This window comes from Polyodon spathula, chromosome 41, assembly GCF_017654505.1.
Source record: "Polyodon spathula isolate WHYD16114869_AA chromosome 41, ASM1765450v1, whole genome shotgun sequence".
Taxonomy (NCBI): Eukaryota; Metazoa; Chordata; class Actinopteri; order Acipenseriformes; family Polyodontidae; genus Polyodon; species Polyodon spathula.
Genome location: NC_054574.1, coordinates 232,013 through 248,015, shown reverse-complemented (window position 1 = coordinate 248,015; position 16,003 = coordinate 232,013). Strand labels below are relative to the sequence as shown.

The following is a 16,003-nucleotide window of genomic DNA, read 5'->3' as shown; positions in this document are numbered from 1 at the left end:
GCTCCAATAATCGCAGCAATTTGCACTAATGAATATGAGAAACACTTTCCAATTTAAACATTCTGCATTTCAATATGCCTTCTTTGTCATTCAGCACGCTTCACTAAGAAAGGGGCTTTTCATAAAAAGAAGCTGCTTTAGAAACCAAACTAGCCTGTAAAATCATACAGTGTTACACTGCTGGCATTAATATACAAATGTTTTAGCCACTTCCAGGCCACTTCGTTTTTCTGTAACTAGATTGAAAGCAGCAGCAGAACTTGACTAATGGAACACGAACACAATAGCTGGGTTTGTGATGGCTTTCATAGAGTTCCAATGCTGTGAATCCTACTGATAAAAGGCAAGATGTGCTGATAACAAAAGAGACAAGATATGCTGATAACAAAAGGGACAAAACAACTGGCTTGTACAGCCTTCCTAATGCACTGCCAGCACCCTTTACCTTCATGCCAATGTTGGAGAACCATTCACAACCCACACAAAGCTTGGCATGCTTTTATTAAATGCACTGTGACAAGCATGTTTAAAAACCACACGACACTGACTATCCTGTATGGTTATGTAGATGCGATTGTGACTATCTCATAGAACGAGGATGTGCGTTAATGAGCCTTTTCACAGCTTAATTATGTGCATGCAATGCCATTGCCATAACAACAGTATCAAGAACCTTGAAGCTTTCTCGTCCGCAGCTCAGTATTTTATATAAAAGGCAATCTAAAGGCAATTGATGAATATTTTCAAATACAACTGCACCAGGTAAAATGCCACAGTGAAACATAGTTCCTTTAATCAAGGTTATAATTAAATGATAAAAGGAGGCTATAGACAAAGGTTGTCAATATAACCTTAAAATAAATCCGTGTGTGTCTCAAATATTAAAATGCAGAACAGAACACACATTTCCATTATTACCTAGATGTTCAGCTCCATAAAGAAAGGTATTTATTTTGTGGGGAATGATGTATCTGATTCTGGATCACGTGCTATAAAATAAAACAGCAGCCCCCTGCTGGGATCACAATTAGTGTTTCTTCAATAAAACTGTTTTTGGCATGTTCCTGGTAACGTCAGTGTACAGGAGGCCAGCAGTGATCAGAAACAGTGCAGGATGATGAAACGACAACATGGGTTTTGGCTAACAATGTCAAAACAGAGACGTGACCAACATTATAGAATGAATCATACTCAGTGTTTTAACAACATTACAGTTTACCGGTTTGTTATAAATCTGATTAGAAGCCATCCAACTACAATGAAAAGACTGAAATGATTCTGCACCAATGAACTGAATTAGACGAACATGCCCTCTTATTAAATATATTCATACACGCCTAGAATTGGCATTATATAATAATACACAGGAACACGCCCCTGGGGTTAACACTCATTCATCTATATAGAATGTACAGAACATTTGAAAGGGTTTGTCGCATGTTTCTTATTATACATTTACAAGCACATTACACAGAGATTAAGGGACCCTGTACTGTCCCTGGCTAACTACCAATACACAATCACATTTACAACAGGATGCTGCTGAAAAATCTAATTTCTGAATGACTACATGTCAATCAGCTGCACTAAAGCACAGCTCTCTCAGTAACACTGCGGAGGAGACCCACAGCACATTACAGGCAGGGAAATATTTCCTTTAACAAGCAGCCTTCGTTTTAGATTTCACATACTCAATAAATAATGCCAGCTTCTGTATAAAGGGCTACCAGCAGATGAGCCTGCCTCAGTAAGGAACAGACTAAGGGAACGCATGTGAAAGAATAGCGCTGGCTTGCCATGTGAACTCTCAGACGACACATCTGTGACAATTCACATTGATCATGGGAGTGTTGGCCTGGCGCACAATCCTGTCTTTATACAAAGCAGCAGAACAGGTGGACGGGGCCACAGCACACTGGTAATCAGTGCTTCTGGATTCAAGGGCGTTACAAATCAGACTGACTGATAGGAAGGAAGGAAGGAATCTGCTAACCAAGCTTCTGGAACTCTGGGCTCCGCGTTGGAAAGAATACGACTGTCTTCAAAGCGTTCTAGAACCTTGTTACAATAATGTTCTCATGGATTCTTCTCTGTCTCTGTTTTTCAAGCTGGTTAGGAAGGTAGAACATGATATTCTAATCGAACGAATTGGTTCACTTTACTCAGGACTGCTGTAGCTCATTCTTCTCCATCCCTCCTCTCTCTCTCTCTCTCTCTCTCTCTCTCTCTCTCTCTCTTTTAAATAATTGAGCTTGTTTGTCTCTGGCCAGTCCTTTCTTGATCTGGAAAGGGTTAACCCATCTATTTACCACAAAGCCCTGAGGCTGAGAGTTGAATGTAATGTGATCAGTAATGAATTTTGTGTTACATTAGGCTGTATAAATGGACGGACAAGCGCAGACAAGAAGTGGCCAGGAGTCGGAGTTAATCTAATGATGCAAAAATAGAGACAGAACCAATTACAGAGAGGACCAACTCGGTGCTGGTGCAGCGACTGCAAATGAATAGGTACAAATCAAATTACTGGCTAATAGACGCACTACAGGAGGGGGCAGTCAATGCTAAAGGCATTACAGCCTTGTGACCTCGCTGCTCCGAGCAGCAGAATCCGCAATCCAACTTCCATCTTCCCTCACAAATCAAAGGGACTCTTGTTCACTGAAGTAGCAGAAGAAAGTGCCGTTGCTTCCTAAATGAGTTTAACATTTGGATTGTCAGAATGGCAATTTCCCCTTTTAGTTTCAATATAAAATGACCTAATTTATTATTTTAAAACCTTTGAAATGGACCGTTTGCAAGTGTATCGGTGCAAGAAATCTGTGCTCCAGACCACGTACAATTTCACCATTTACCAAAAAGGGCACAAGAAAAAAAAAAAAGAATTGCCACAGCTAGGTGAGAAGGGGTTTGCTATAGTGTGTGGGTTTTTTTTTTTTTTTTTTTTTTTTTTAATGCATCAGCAAAAAATAAGACGTCTGTAATAAATGTGCTGCAGTGCTTAGCTCTATTAATTCATAGACAAACAGCCAAGTATGCAAGTATCCTTTCAACAGTGCCAGAAAGTGGTTTGATTGTTTCAGAAACATTCATTTACAAGGCTTCCACTTTAATAACGTGTCATTTTTCTCAGAGCACTTACTGGAATTGAATACGGCAACTTTACAGCCTGAACGCTTGCCTCCTGCTAGTTTGTGCAGGAAACTTGTGCCTATTTTGTGTTAATTCACACTTCACTGTCCTTAGCTGTAGGCGCCCCTGGATTCTCTTATTTTATTTTTGTGGTTCTCAAGTGCTTAATAATAATGACAATGCTGCACAGCAAGTGTCAATAATTCAGATATAACAAATGAGTGTCAACTGAATTCGTATAAAGCAATACACATGACACCCAAAATGAACTCAGCCTTAATTGATCATGAACAGGACCGTTTAAAATGAGAGCAGCTAAAGAGAAAACAAAAGACCCTAAAGCAGCCGGAAGCCACGGCCCCTATTTTAGAGTGTCCCTGTATTGATAAGAACAGCAACCCCTTGTGTGAGATGACTGCTTGACTTCAACGCTGCCACACCTCCACACACACATATATGGGCTGCTGTTCTTCTTGGATAGTACGTTGGAAATAAGCATTGCAATTGTTTGGAATCCTTTAGAGAGAAGTGTGCTGTTCCAATCCCGCTGTGGTTCATCACTGTAGTGGTGAATCGCAGGCGGTGAATTTCCCCTTGTCAGTGCTTACCTGTCCCAGAGCAGACAATGTCCCTGCTAGGGGACTCCGACATGGCGTCTGCCAGCCTCTCGCGGAGTCCTTCCTCCGTGCTGTCGATGGACAACATCTGACGCAGCCCGAAGCTCTCTGGCCAGCTGCCGCACACCTCCAGCAAAGTCACGCTGCGGTCAAATGTTCCTGCGTGAGAGCGGGGGAGAGGACCAGTCACAATGTTAAAGGGGTGAACCATTATTTCAGCAGTTCCAGCCTGCGTTACAGAAAGACCACCACAACAAACCGGGAAAGAATTACAGATATTCCCCCCTGTAACATGACTGGCAAAATCATATTTAATTTGCAAACGACAGATTGCTGAAGATGTAAGCAGCACCAATACATGAAGAAGTGATAGTCTTTCAGAGAAAAAGTTTGAAACTCTCAACCATTTACAAAAAAATGTTGTGCTTTTTCAAAACTTTCTAAAGTAAAATAATGAATTAAATTAAATTTTTCAGTGTATATTTTTATAGAGTATTTTTTATACCGTAGATTTTGCTTCAGTTTCACTTCATTTTAAAGGACAAATTAACATTTGATGTTAGAAAGCAAGCTAAAAAGAAACACAATGCTGCAGCAAACGCTTAGTAAATGCGGCCCTTGATGTTACAAGCAGCACTATCAGCTAACACGAAGCCGATTCCAAGTTCTGCATTATTAAAAAAAAAAAAAAAAAAAAAAAAGCGTATTCAAACATAGCAGCTCTGGAGCAACAGATAATGAATAAAGCCAGGCCCGTAGACTGTCTGGCTTGTGTAAGCAAAGTCATAGAGGTGAGGAACAAACAGCAAAGGAAAGAAAAAAGAAGAACGCCAACCCTCCATTCTTTAAAAGATACCAAGTACATGAAACACGACTGGGCTATCGGCGCTCGAGTCCCGGGCTTTGATCAGCAGGCAGGAGCTATCTGCACTTGTACAGCAGGGCTGCTCAGCCTCACAGCACACTCTTTAACACTGACAGCTGCTAATAGACAGGGTGAGAGAGCAGGGCCAGCGGCCGGCGGCCCTTCCTCTGATAGGGCTGCAAGCGGCCGCCGCTATCTGCTGGTAAACACTCTGGAGGCCAGGAAGGCCAGCGCACCTCAGATAACTTTACAGCACTTCACAGTGTGGAGGGTGGGCGCTTGTGCGTGTGTGTGTGCGTGCGAGTCTGTGTGTCTAGCACTCAGGCTGAGGCCTTGACTACCCCACAACTTTGAATGGAAATAATGAAAACAAAAAGCAGAGCCAATCGTGGAGAAGTTGAGAAATAGCTGTACATGCACTAACTTCTTGCAAAAAACAGTACAGCTTTTACTCCTCAAGTATAGGGCAATACCACCTATTGAATATCAGAAATTCAATAGAAATATAAATTAAACAGAGTCTTCACGGTCCATCTGGAAGGCAGGTAGACTGAATTGCTGAAGACCACATTTTACACCTTTTTTTCTCTTCAAAATAATTGATTTTAAAAACTGTATATTATCTGTCACAAAGCAAACATAACCTGTGGTGCTTTCTTCCCCTTTCCAATCCTCAAGGACTGACCAATTCCACAGTGCCATATAAAACTCAGGATCGTAAATTAGCTGAGTAATAGGGGCGGAGGCAAGGTGCTGTGCTTGGTTTCTGTGACAATGGTAAAATCACATTAGTGAACACTTAAATGAACTGTACATAATGCAATTGGTTTTATTACAGGTGGAAATTGAATGATGTTTGTAAATAATTAGTTTTATTCCATACCAGTTCAAGGAGTTCATGATGACTGTAATTGCTGCCTTAAAAACTAAAACCTCTGTGCAGAAAGCAGCTATTAAAATGGAAGGTCTCCATACCCGGACCAGCACACCTACAGAGGAGTTCCATGCCATGTCTGCACACCAGACACGCTCTGAATGAAGCTTGCATGTGCAAACCCACATTCAGACTTTACCATTTCGGCACGGTGGAAAGCTATTATTTTTATGTGCTGCATCGTTTCTCGCGATGAATTGGGAAGCGCAATATTGTTTCGCCTGCACTATCACACTGTAATTTGAGAAGCGGCAGCAGCAGCCCGCTGTCCAGATATCTTGAGAACAACAGCAGCATTCCTTGTGAAGGGTTGCAGAGAACAGGCTCACAGCAAGGAGCTTCCTGGGACACTTGACTGACAGTGTAGTGCTGCCTCTGCAATCAGGCCCTGAGAGCCGGCAGAAGTGTTCAGGGTGACGTGTGAGTGTTAATACAGACGTGAGCTCCAAGGATTAACAGACCGAGAGCTACCTCATGGAAAAGTATCTCCTTTGCACTTTCATTTTAAATAATTTATTCCCTTTCCATCTAGTCTGGTACCAAGGTGTTACTAATCCCATCAATACACTCAGCAGTGGAATTGCTCACAGTCTAGTTCACACAAAGCACGAAGCACATCGCTCCGGGCTCTGCACCCTTTATATCCCTCTTAAAAGCAATTTCTGGATTTCTGAAGGTCGGGGAAAGAAAAGGTTTCTTGCAATTAGCCTTACAACTTCAAGTAATCTTATTTTTTTTTCCCTCCAAACCTCACACAGTGGTTTTAAGTGCAAAGTGTTCTTCTGTGTATCAAAATACGGAGGTAACAACACGGAACTTCCTACAGCCGCTCCATGCCAGTGCTGAAGAGGAGAACAATGGAAGCAGAAAGCAATGTATCCAACCCACAGAGCCTCCCTGTCCACACAGTGTGCACGGGGGCGCCTGCTCTTTACTGCTATAGACTTCCACAAGGACGTTTCCTTTAGGTTCTAGTGAGAGAATAAGGACAGGCTGTTTCAAGTGTAAAGTAACTGAATCATTGCTTTGCTTTTCAGAAGCCACATTCCTGTGATAACAAGCTGCAGAACTGGACCTAATGACATGTGTGTACAACTACACAATGACAATAACAAAGCAATGTGTATCGAGGGATTAATGGCTCTGCCTTGGACGTCACGGCATCAGCCACTCCAATGGGTGAGCCTTGAGAATCACATCTTCAAATTCAATAATATCCTTTAAGATTTACTTTTGGTATGCAATCCCGATATAATAATGTTAAGAAATTGAGATGGAAAATGTACTTTCAAACAAGCTGGATAACAGTAATGTGATGACTAGCATCAAACAAACTTAAAACACACGACCATTATTATACTGCAGAAGATGATACAGAAATCCGATTTCTCAGACTCCTCGTTTTGTAAGAATTATACAAACACAACTCTCAAAAGCATGTCAGTTTAGTTTACTAAGTTAAAGCCATGACCGTTTGAGAGAAGCCTGAACTCTCACTTTATAAATAGCGGCTCACCTTTAACATCGAATTCATCACATTGTTGAGCACACAATTTCCTTTTTCTGGGGCCGCTCAGAAAAGCCACATCCCTAATTTTACAACATCAACTACGCCTCCTCCCCCAAACTCGCATCGTCCCTTCAGTGGATCCCATTACACAGACCCCTTTCCTCATGAACCCCCTGGAACCCCAGCTAGACCCAATAAAACCACCACATCAAAAGAGCAACAGTAACAACCCATTCATACCTGACCGGGCAACACAATTCTTCTGCTTGTTTTGTTTAATTTCATTCAGCAGCAGCCCGACTAATGGCATGCAGAGTAGAACAGGAAAGCCTGCACTTGTTTAAGACGACGCAGCCTTCTCAGTTCCTTAATGCCTCGGCTCCTTCATGCCGGATTTGATGGCACTGTTAATAATAACGTTAGCAATAGCCCAGTGATGATTAAAGGGTTACACTCTGCTTAACACAGTGCAGACCCCGAAGGGTGTGTTTACTGACAAACTGCTGAAATGCTCCTGACAGCAGCCGCAACAAGACCAAGCTGCCTGACATTAAAGGTTCAAGCTCTTTTCTTAACACTGGTCACAACTCTAACACCGCTGCTGTGCAAACGGGTAGATCTGTTCTGGATACAGGCTAGCTGCTGCCTGGGGGGAGTAACTGCAGTGCTAATGTTTTAAGTAAGTAGTAACTGGCTTTCTGGAACGCAACAGCCTTTTCTTGCCAATATCTGCTTTAACATACAAGGCCAAATCTTTGCTCTGCATCAATAATAAACCTTCTGACAATGGCATACCATACCACTGTTGAAGTGAGAGATTTACAGATCTGAATGTTAATATTAATATGCAAAATTAAAATACAATTTACAATAAAATAAATAGCAAAGGAAGGACAGTTGGCTTAAAGCTCTGTTTTATTTGTGTAACCAGGACGATATTGGTTCCATGGGGCTCCTGGATAAGGTTAGCCCTAGAATGAATCGGAATGCCCCAGATTCTTGGTCTGCTCCTCAGCCACCTCTCTGTCTACCTCTCTCTGTTTTCATCTTCAAAGCTGTCAGAGCTGCGTGCGATCCTCCTGGTGAGGGTCAGCCCTCACTTGTCATTAATCAAGGTAGGACTTCCCACAGACAACACATTCATCAGGCCCGAGTTTCACATCTGAAACTCAATCGCAGCACAGTCTGGGTCACCTGTCCGCACTGAATTGATGAGGACCTTTCATTTTCCTCCCCCTCTGCTGTGGGTGCCTGTCTTTTCTCATTGGTAGATAATCCTGTTTTACTTTCCTGCAGCAGCAGGAATCTCTGCAGGGTCCAGCCCTGTGGCCCGTCTGCAATGCAGAACCCTTTCAACAGGCTGGCACTAGCGGTGCAATCTCCTTATCTCCCCCTAACTGATATGCACTCACACACCTTATACTAGTTAACCTTGTCAATCCGCTCCAGGGATTACAGAGTATAAGAGTCTGCCGAATTGACGTCCAAAATGATTTATTTGAGAAAAAAAAACTCCATTAAGTTACAGGTAAACTGAAGTGCAGGGAAAGTACTAAGTCGCCAGCACTGAGTTACAGACCTGAGTTCAATGTTAATAGAGAGAGTGAGTGGACAGAGCTCTCCAGATTAAAAGGGACTGTGGTCTCAAGAGTGAGATGGTCCTTTAACGTAGTAGCTTCAAAACGTAGAGCAGCAAAACAAAAGCATGAAATAAAGCATTAAAAAAAAACAACTGAATAAAGCACTTGCAAAGGTCAAAAACTTTAGCCTTCATAGAAGTAAAAGAGATTAAATAAATGAAGCACAGACTTTGTGCCGAAGCCTGAAGCAAGGTGAGTGAAGTGGTGGTGATGATGTCACCAACTGAGCTGCTGCTTACAGAGTCTGGAAGTGGACAAGCAAGCCATCGGATCACATGACATTGTACCAGTGAGGACATGGACAACACTTGTGTATTAACTAAATATGAGCTTATCATCTGTACTATATAGCCACAAAGCTGGCCATGCAAACTTCACAATTACATTACACTGTCTGCTACTACATTTCATTTTACAGTAATGCTTTGTTTGTTCATGCTGAGATTTTATACATCTCCAAAATAATTTAGGTTCTTTTTTTTTTTTTTTTTTTAAATGCACACATATCCTGCTGGATGTCATATCCAATAAAAAATAAACAAAACAAAGTGTCTGTTTTTAGTTTAGTGTCACTTTAGCACATGGCAAATAAATAAGACAACATTATTCATACATTCTCATACAAATACAAAGGCAATCCCACGGCATGGAGCAGGCTAACATAATCTCATTTGTAATCGAGAGCCTGTTTAATTCTCTTGTGATTATGGTCATGGTTCATGTGCCCCCAGTATAAGTGAGTTAGACTGTATGGCATCTTCTTCATCCCCTCGATGCAGAGCGACAGTGTAAAAGCAGAAGCCTCAGCTGGCCTCAGATCAGAAGGGAGGGCTATGCGCCATCAAGTCTCTCCTGAACACATTCAAAGGGTTGTGGCCTTGTCACTTAATATTATTTATCAAACAAATGATGTCTGCAGAAGACCAGGCCAGCATGACTGACTGGAGAAATCTTAAACTGTCGTCTCGGGGCTGCCTCTCGTCTATGGCTATCATTCGCCCCACATGAGAAGTTTGCACGCCGAGGAGAGGTAGGTATGAAACAGTGACAGCTCACAGTATTTAAAGGGCATTAGGAAACTCCAAGGATGAAACCCACTGCATTACAAACACCTTTACACACCCACACTGCACTACAAACACCTTTACACACCTACATTGCACTACAAACACCTTTACACACCCACACTGCACTACAACCACCTTTACACACCCACACTGCACTACAACCACCTTTACACACCCACACTGATTTTGCCTAAAATGGGGTTACACACAATTGCTTGCTTTATGTTCAATTAATTTTATTTATTTATTTATTTATTTTAAATCAACCAAGCCCTTGTTATGGTCTCTCTTTTCTATTCCCATTATTTTGTGATGTGGCTCGAACTGCAAAAAGTCTGAAACAGCTTGTGCTTTCTGCTTTGTTTTTTAAGCAGCTTGTTGAAGGAGGAGGAGTATATCTGGGGGTCACCCAGGTCAATCAGCTCACCACAGTACAGGAGGAGCAGATGAAAAGGCTTGCAATCCCATCTCAGAATGAGAGAGTGTCACCCGAGGTAGCTTTGTGCTGCGCAGAGCACCACTGGGCTGCCTAGCGTGTCTTTAATCTGACCGCTTTACTTATTACAGCAGAGCAAGAGGAACTGTGCTCAAGCAGCCAAGAAAAATATCTGTGTAGTTTCCCCCTTAAATAAAACCCTCTTAGACTCACATTGATTTTAAAAAGACAAACAAGAAAAAAGTTTTTGTTGGCAAATATAACCTGAAACTGGGTTCAAATGTTTTTAACTCCTACCATGGCAGCGGAGACGCATGGTCCTTGTCTAGGGACTGTTTCAAGGACTGCGGGACTGTTTTAAGGGCTGTTTTAAGGACTGCTTTAAGGACTGTTTTGTTCTGTCACAGATGACAAACGACAACAGTCACAGACGACGTCAGCAAACTACACTGTGCACTTGACTTCAGATTTATTAAATACAGAGCCGCAGATGGGGGAAGAAAAGTATTTCAATGAACAATGCAACTTTGAACACACAGGAAGTTGTGAGGTTATTAGAAAAATCTGAGTGTGTTCAATATGCTGAGCGTCAGATTCACGTGAACAGCAGCTTCAGTACAGCACAAAGGAAGCTGTTATTAATAAGAACCTGTTTAGAATTTCACTCGTGTTTTAAGAAGGGGTTCAGGACACCGAGAAGCAAATCTATTGATGGGGATCTGTGCCAAAATAAAAAGATTGCAAAGAACAAAGTCTACTTTAGACTATTTGTAGCCAAAAAGAAAACTTTACAAGAAAGTAACACTGAGCAGTAATGTGTGCAGCGACATCTGGGACTGTAATCAGCCTCCTACTTTCAAGAGCTGCCAAGGCAAACAACCGAATAACAAATCCACTTTACAGATCATCGATCTGCTCCCACGCCTGCCAAGGTAAATAGCACAAGGCTGAAGTTTGCTTTGCGAATCAGTGTGCTGCAAGAAGGGAAAGGCCAGTCTCCTGGCGTGAAGGGCCACTGTCTTGACATCCCGACAACAGGGACACATTCACTAGCCATGGTTACAGAGCTGGCGAGGAAAAAACAATGAAACATTGAAAAAAAAAAAAAAAAAAAAAAACTGGTCCAGACTTTGAAAGCCTCATCGATTTAGATAAATCACAAACAGCACTGTCTTGATGAGAGCAGCCCGAAGTGAAAATCTAAGATAATGCCCCCCCCGTTGATTATTAATGTCTGTTTTTATGCAGAAACTCAATGAAATCTTGTAACAAACACAAGCAGTAGCGACCGCAGTTCGGAGAGTGTATTCAGGTGCTTTTGCATTGCACAGCGTTGGTGCTGCCTGTGTATGCTGGACTGCTAAGATTCACTAAGGCAGGGCTTCTGTGTGCGCAGCTCTGTGGAGACAGCCTCCATTGAGAATGGTAATGAGCTGTGCATCCCATGAGACAGCAACTTAAAACAAGGAAACGGTGAAATAATACACAGGGAACGGAGAGAAAAAAAGGCTTAAAAAGCTCCAGAATCTGGAAACGCACCAAAAATAAAACCCCTTCTGAGAAAAGCCGCTGTTGAACTGCTGCCCGTCCTGAAGGATTGCAAGCAACCTCTGAAGAAGTCATGAGCACATGAGCAATGCTACTGCCATGTAGCCCTTCCTGGTTAAATGTTTTCACATTTTAAATACAATGCCTGCTGCCTCCTTTCACTTTGATTTCCCTGTGCCACAGGGGAACTGGTCCCAAAAGAGATGACTCAGTTAACTTTCACATCACAAACAGAATCTTTTCAAGCAGACAGAAACTTGTCAAAGTATTTTTTTTATAGCTTTCTTCTTATTGGCTGTGACAACAGATCTAAAACACTGGATTCTAGTGGCTTTCGTTTCTATAGTTTCTATTCATTTCCCAATATGTATGTGTGTATATACTGTGTGTGTGTGTGTGTGTGTGTCTCTCTCTCTCTATATATATATATATATATATATATATATATATATATATATATATATATATATATATATATATATATATATATATATTCTCCAATATATATAATCTCCAATTACAAAGCAAATTACATTATTCTACTAATAATGGTCATTTTGTCACATGGGTCTGATCAACAGTTAGAATACTGATTTCTAGTCTGTATACAGATACTGGGACCATATGGTAACAGCTCATCGAATGTTATTAACTAGCTTAGTCAACGCTTGCAATGTTAAAAGGGTAATGAACTCACAGACAAAACCACAAGAATAAAGCCTGCAACCCAACTAATGGAAAGTTCCCAAGCACAATATTGATATATTGCGTTTCCAATGTCAAAGTGTTGAAACACCAGAATTAAACTTGATTTTTTTTCTCACCGCTGGTTCATTTCCATGAACTAACGTCTGAAGCAGAATGCATAGGGCCCATACAGAGCAGCTGCCTCCTCGATCCTCGCATTAAGAAGTGCAATATCACAGCGCTCCTTCTCTAATCACCCTTTTTGCTGTTCAGACAGCAGGCTGGAGGGTTTCCAGGGTTATAAAAGTCAGACAGTGTTCTTCTGTAAGATGTACACCCCACTAAAATCATTCCTGGGAAACGATTTAAAATAGTGACGTGTCAGTTTTTGTGCAGTAGCGTGTGTGTGTGTGTGTGCGTGTGTGTGCGTGTGCATGCTTCTGTTCTTTCAATAGATTTAGCCGGAATTCATTATGGAATTACAGTCATTATTTTAAAGTGTCGTCAAAAGTGTGCATTAAAAGCATTAACCCCCAGCGTGTGCACACACTCTTTGTTGGAAGCAATGAGGTGGGATTGCCTTCTCTACACACGGATCTCTTGCATGTGTGTGACACGACATTGCTCAAGTGTAAACCATCCCAACAACAAAAGCATTTACAAGACCTGCCCAGCGCGCGCCTGCTGGACTGCGTGCTTTTATTTGTTTGCAGCTATAAAAGGTACACTCCACCGCTAATTGAATACAGCATTCTGTGTGCAATAAAGCTTTCATCTTGCCTCATTACCACCATTACTTTGCTTTAATTAAAACATGCATATTCTTCATGCTACAAGGTACAGAAATAAATGATCTGTTAAAAGCCGTTCAGAATGTTTGAGGGGTTTGTTTTTTTTTATTTTTACAATGCCCTCTCTCTACTCTAGATGTATCCTTCACAGTCTGGATTGCTGCAGAGTATTTAAAAAAAAATGACATCTGTTTTCATCTGTTTATTCACCCATTCCACTGCACTTATACTTATACTGGCTCACGTCAAACTTATCCCAGTCTAACCACCACTCTCTCATTACAACACTGGCTATCCGTTTGTTTGTTTTTACTTCATATGACTTGGAGTGAGAAAATATATACAAAATCATTGATATAATAATAATAATAATAATAATAATAATAATAATAATAATAATAATTCAGTTTTGGTATGCTAAAGCTAAAACTAATAAAATAAAATATAAAATCATTGTAATATTTTATTTTCCTTCCTCTCTTGTTTCTAACATTAACAAAGTCATTATTTGTGACGCATTATGCAGCACATGTTGTGCACGTCTGACATTGACGTGCTTTTGAGTTACACCAGCGGCCCTCTGATACTGCCATCGACATACAGGGGAGCCTTACAGGAGCGTCTGCAGCTTGAAAGATAATGCTGAGCGACTGTTCCTGGGAGTCACCTGCTAGATCTGAAGAGCAGGTTTCACGGGACTGTCCCCTTTTCTTAGTCCTCTTTGGATGAAGAATGATGAAGCAAACAGCAGACACCATCTTCTGGAAAAGACTAACGGGACTCGGAACGAGAAGCAGTGCAATGTTCAGAAGTGAGAGTGACACACAGTGCAAGCATTCCCCTCCAGGAAATACTACTCCTGTGCACTGACATTTAACAACGGCACGTGGTCTTCTGAAGAGCCTGCTTTTGTTAACACAGCAGAGACAAACACTATTTTAATAACTCTTCTGGAGTTCGGATGCGGAAAATAAACAAGATCACACAAGAAGCTGCTGTTTGGCAACATCCAAGTGTAATTAAACTCCAGATACAAATTATTAGACGAGGGAATTGTCTGTGATAAAATAAAGAGAGAGACCATATATCACATCACCCACCATGCTGTGCTTCCCTGCCCGCTGTGCAAATTTGTCCAATTAGACACGGCCCCACAGGGTGGAATTCAGTGTGAAACGTGGCCGCCACTGTCTGCAGATTAACTAACAATAAAGTACATTTCACAGACACGCTGCTTTAAAACCCTATCAATGGCAGGGCAGAGACAAGGGCAGGAAAGCCTCCCCCCCCCCCCCAGGCTGGGATGAGAGGCTGTGGGGATTGGAGCTGGGATTCAGGTAAAGCACGCACACCGCTGCTATAGTTCACACCTAAAGCTGTGCTGCCTCACACCACCGCTTCACCGGGCGGCATAACACCCGTGGAGAAGCCAGGATTATCTGTCTAAGAGACTTACATGTGTCATGTGAGGGCAGGTGCCAAACGCAATGTAAATGAGTGGCTAAGAGTCTCAATAAAAACATAGCCCTGCAGTAATCAGAAAAAAAAAACAAGTGCAGATTAAATGAAAATTCCACGGCTAAGTGCCGGAACTGCTTCTAGAAGCCGTGCTCCTTTGCAATGGTAATAATAGACACCAATTCTGATTCATTGTTGCACTGTTGGGCCCCTGACCCAATCACAGCAATACAGACTGTTGTTTTCTACATGCAGATAAAATCCCCATCATTTCTATTCTGGAGGTACTGGCACATTATAAATAAATCCAAAATAATATTTGTTTTACAAAATCAAATTAAAAAAGAGATTACTCTGTACAATAGAAGAATAGTGCGCTTGTATGCTGATGAGCAGCTGAAATGTTTTGGCCACTGTCTGCTATTTAAGAAGCAGTAAAAAGAAGACACTTCACAGACACGCTGCTTGAAAGCCCACTGGAGGCAGGACAGGGAAACTACAAACTCCACAAGCCCTGCATTTAAACAATGTGAACCATTTCTCACTGAAGCCTCAGTAGTAGAAGATCACTGCCTATCGTTACCCTCTCACACGTTGCAAGCTGGTCATTTCCCTCCGCTAATAAAAGATTACTGGCACGCACCATGGCAAAAGCACAGATAATATAACAGACTCCAGTCATGGTAAAGGCATGGGACTACGGGTTACAAAGGGGAAGGCATGCAGTGGAACGCTGACACCTTGTAATTATGGCTGGAGTAGCCTCTGCTACCTCAGCCAGTGCTAATACCTTCATCAGATAGATACCTTTTACATGGCTGGGATGAATAAGTACTGAACGCAATCCATTCTGCGAATCCTGCAGCTGAGAGAGCTGGCCAGAGCTCCACTGACACACAAGCTCAGCCAGCAACTTATCCAGGAATCACTGGGCTACTCACTCGATGCACTGGGGTCTAAACAATGCAGATTACAGCACAGCTACATTTCCAAAACAGTCTATGAAGATGTTACTTAGGCTGCCGTGGCGTTGACTGCATTAGCATTTCAATCGGGGCATTTTTTCTTCTTCTTCGAAACAATGTATATTGTAAGGTAAGTAAAAGGTGTAGGGTGTTGACCGTGCCTTTAATTGTTGTTAAAGTTGGGTAAACACAAACAGTTAATGAAATGAGATCTGTCTGAACTGTGCATTTCTATTGTAAGCCACACCAGGAGAAGTGGGTCATTTGGTCACTGTTGCACTTTCAGGCAAAAAAACTAAACAAACAACAACAACAACAACAACAACAACAGATACAGATAGGATTACAGAAAAAGA

General features: G+C 41.7%; 1 protein-coding gene across 4 annotated transcripts in view; it reads right to left on the bottom strand.

The window, feature by feature from the left end:
- Positions 1-16,003, bottom strand: part of bcas3 (BCAS3 microtubule associated cell migration factor) — a 167,777-nt gene that overhangs the window by 7,552 nt on the left and 144,222 nt on the right. For all 4 annotated transcript variants that reach the window (XM_041236513.1, XM_041236514.1, XM_041236515.1 and 1 more), the window contains one exon: positions 3,738-3,905. In XM_041236513.1, coding sequence (XP_041092447.1) covers positions 3,738-3,905 — 168 coding nt within the window. The remainder of the gene's footprint in view (positions 1-3,737; positions 3,906-16,003) is intronic.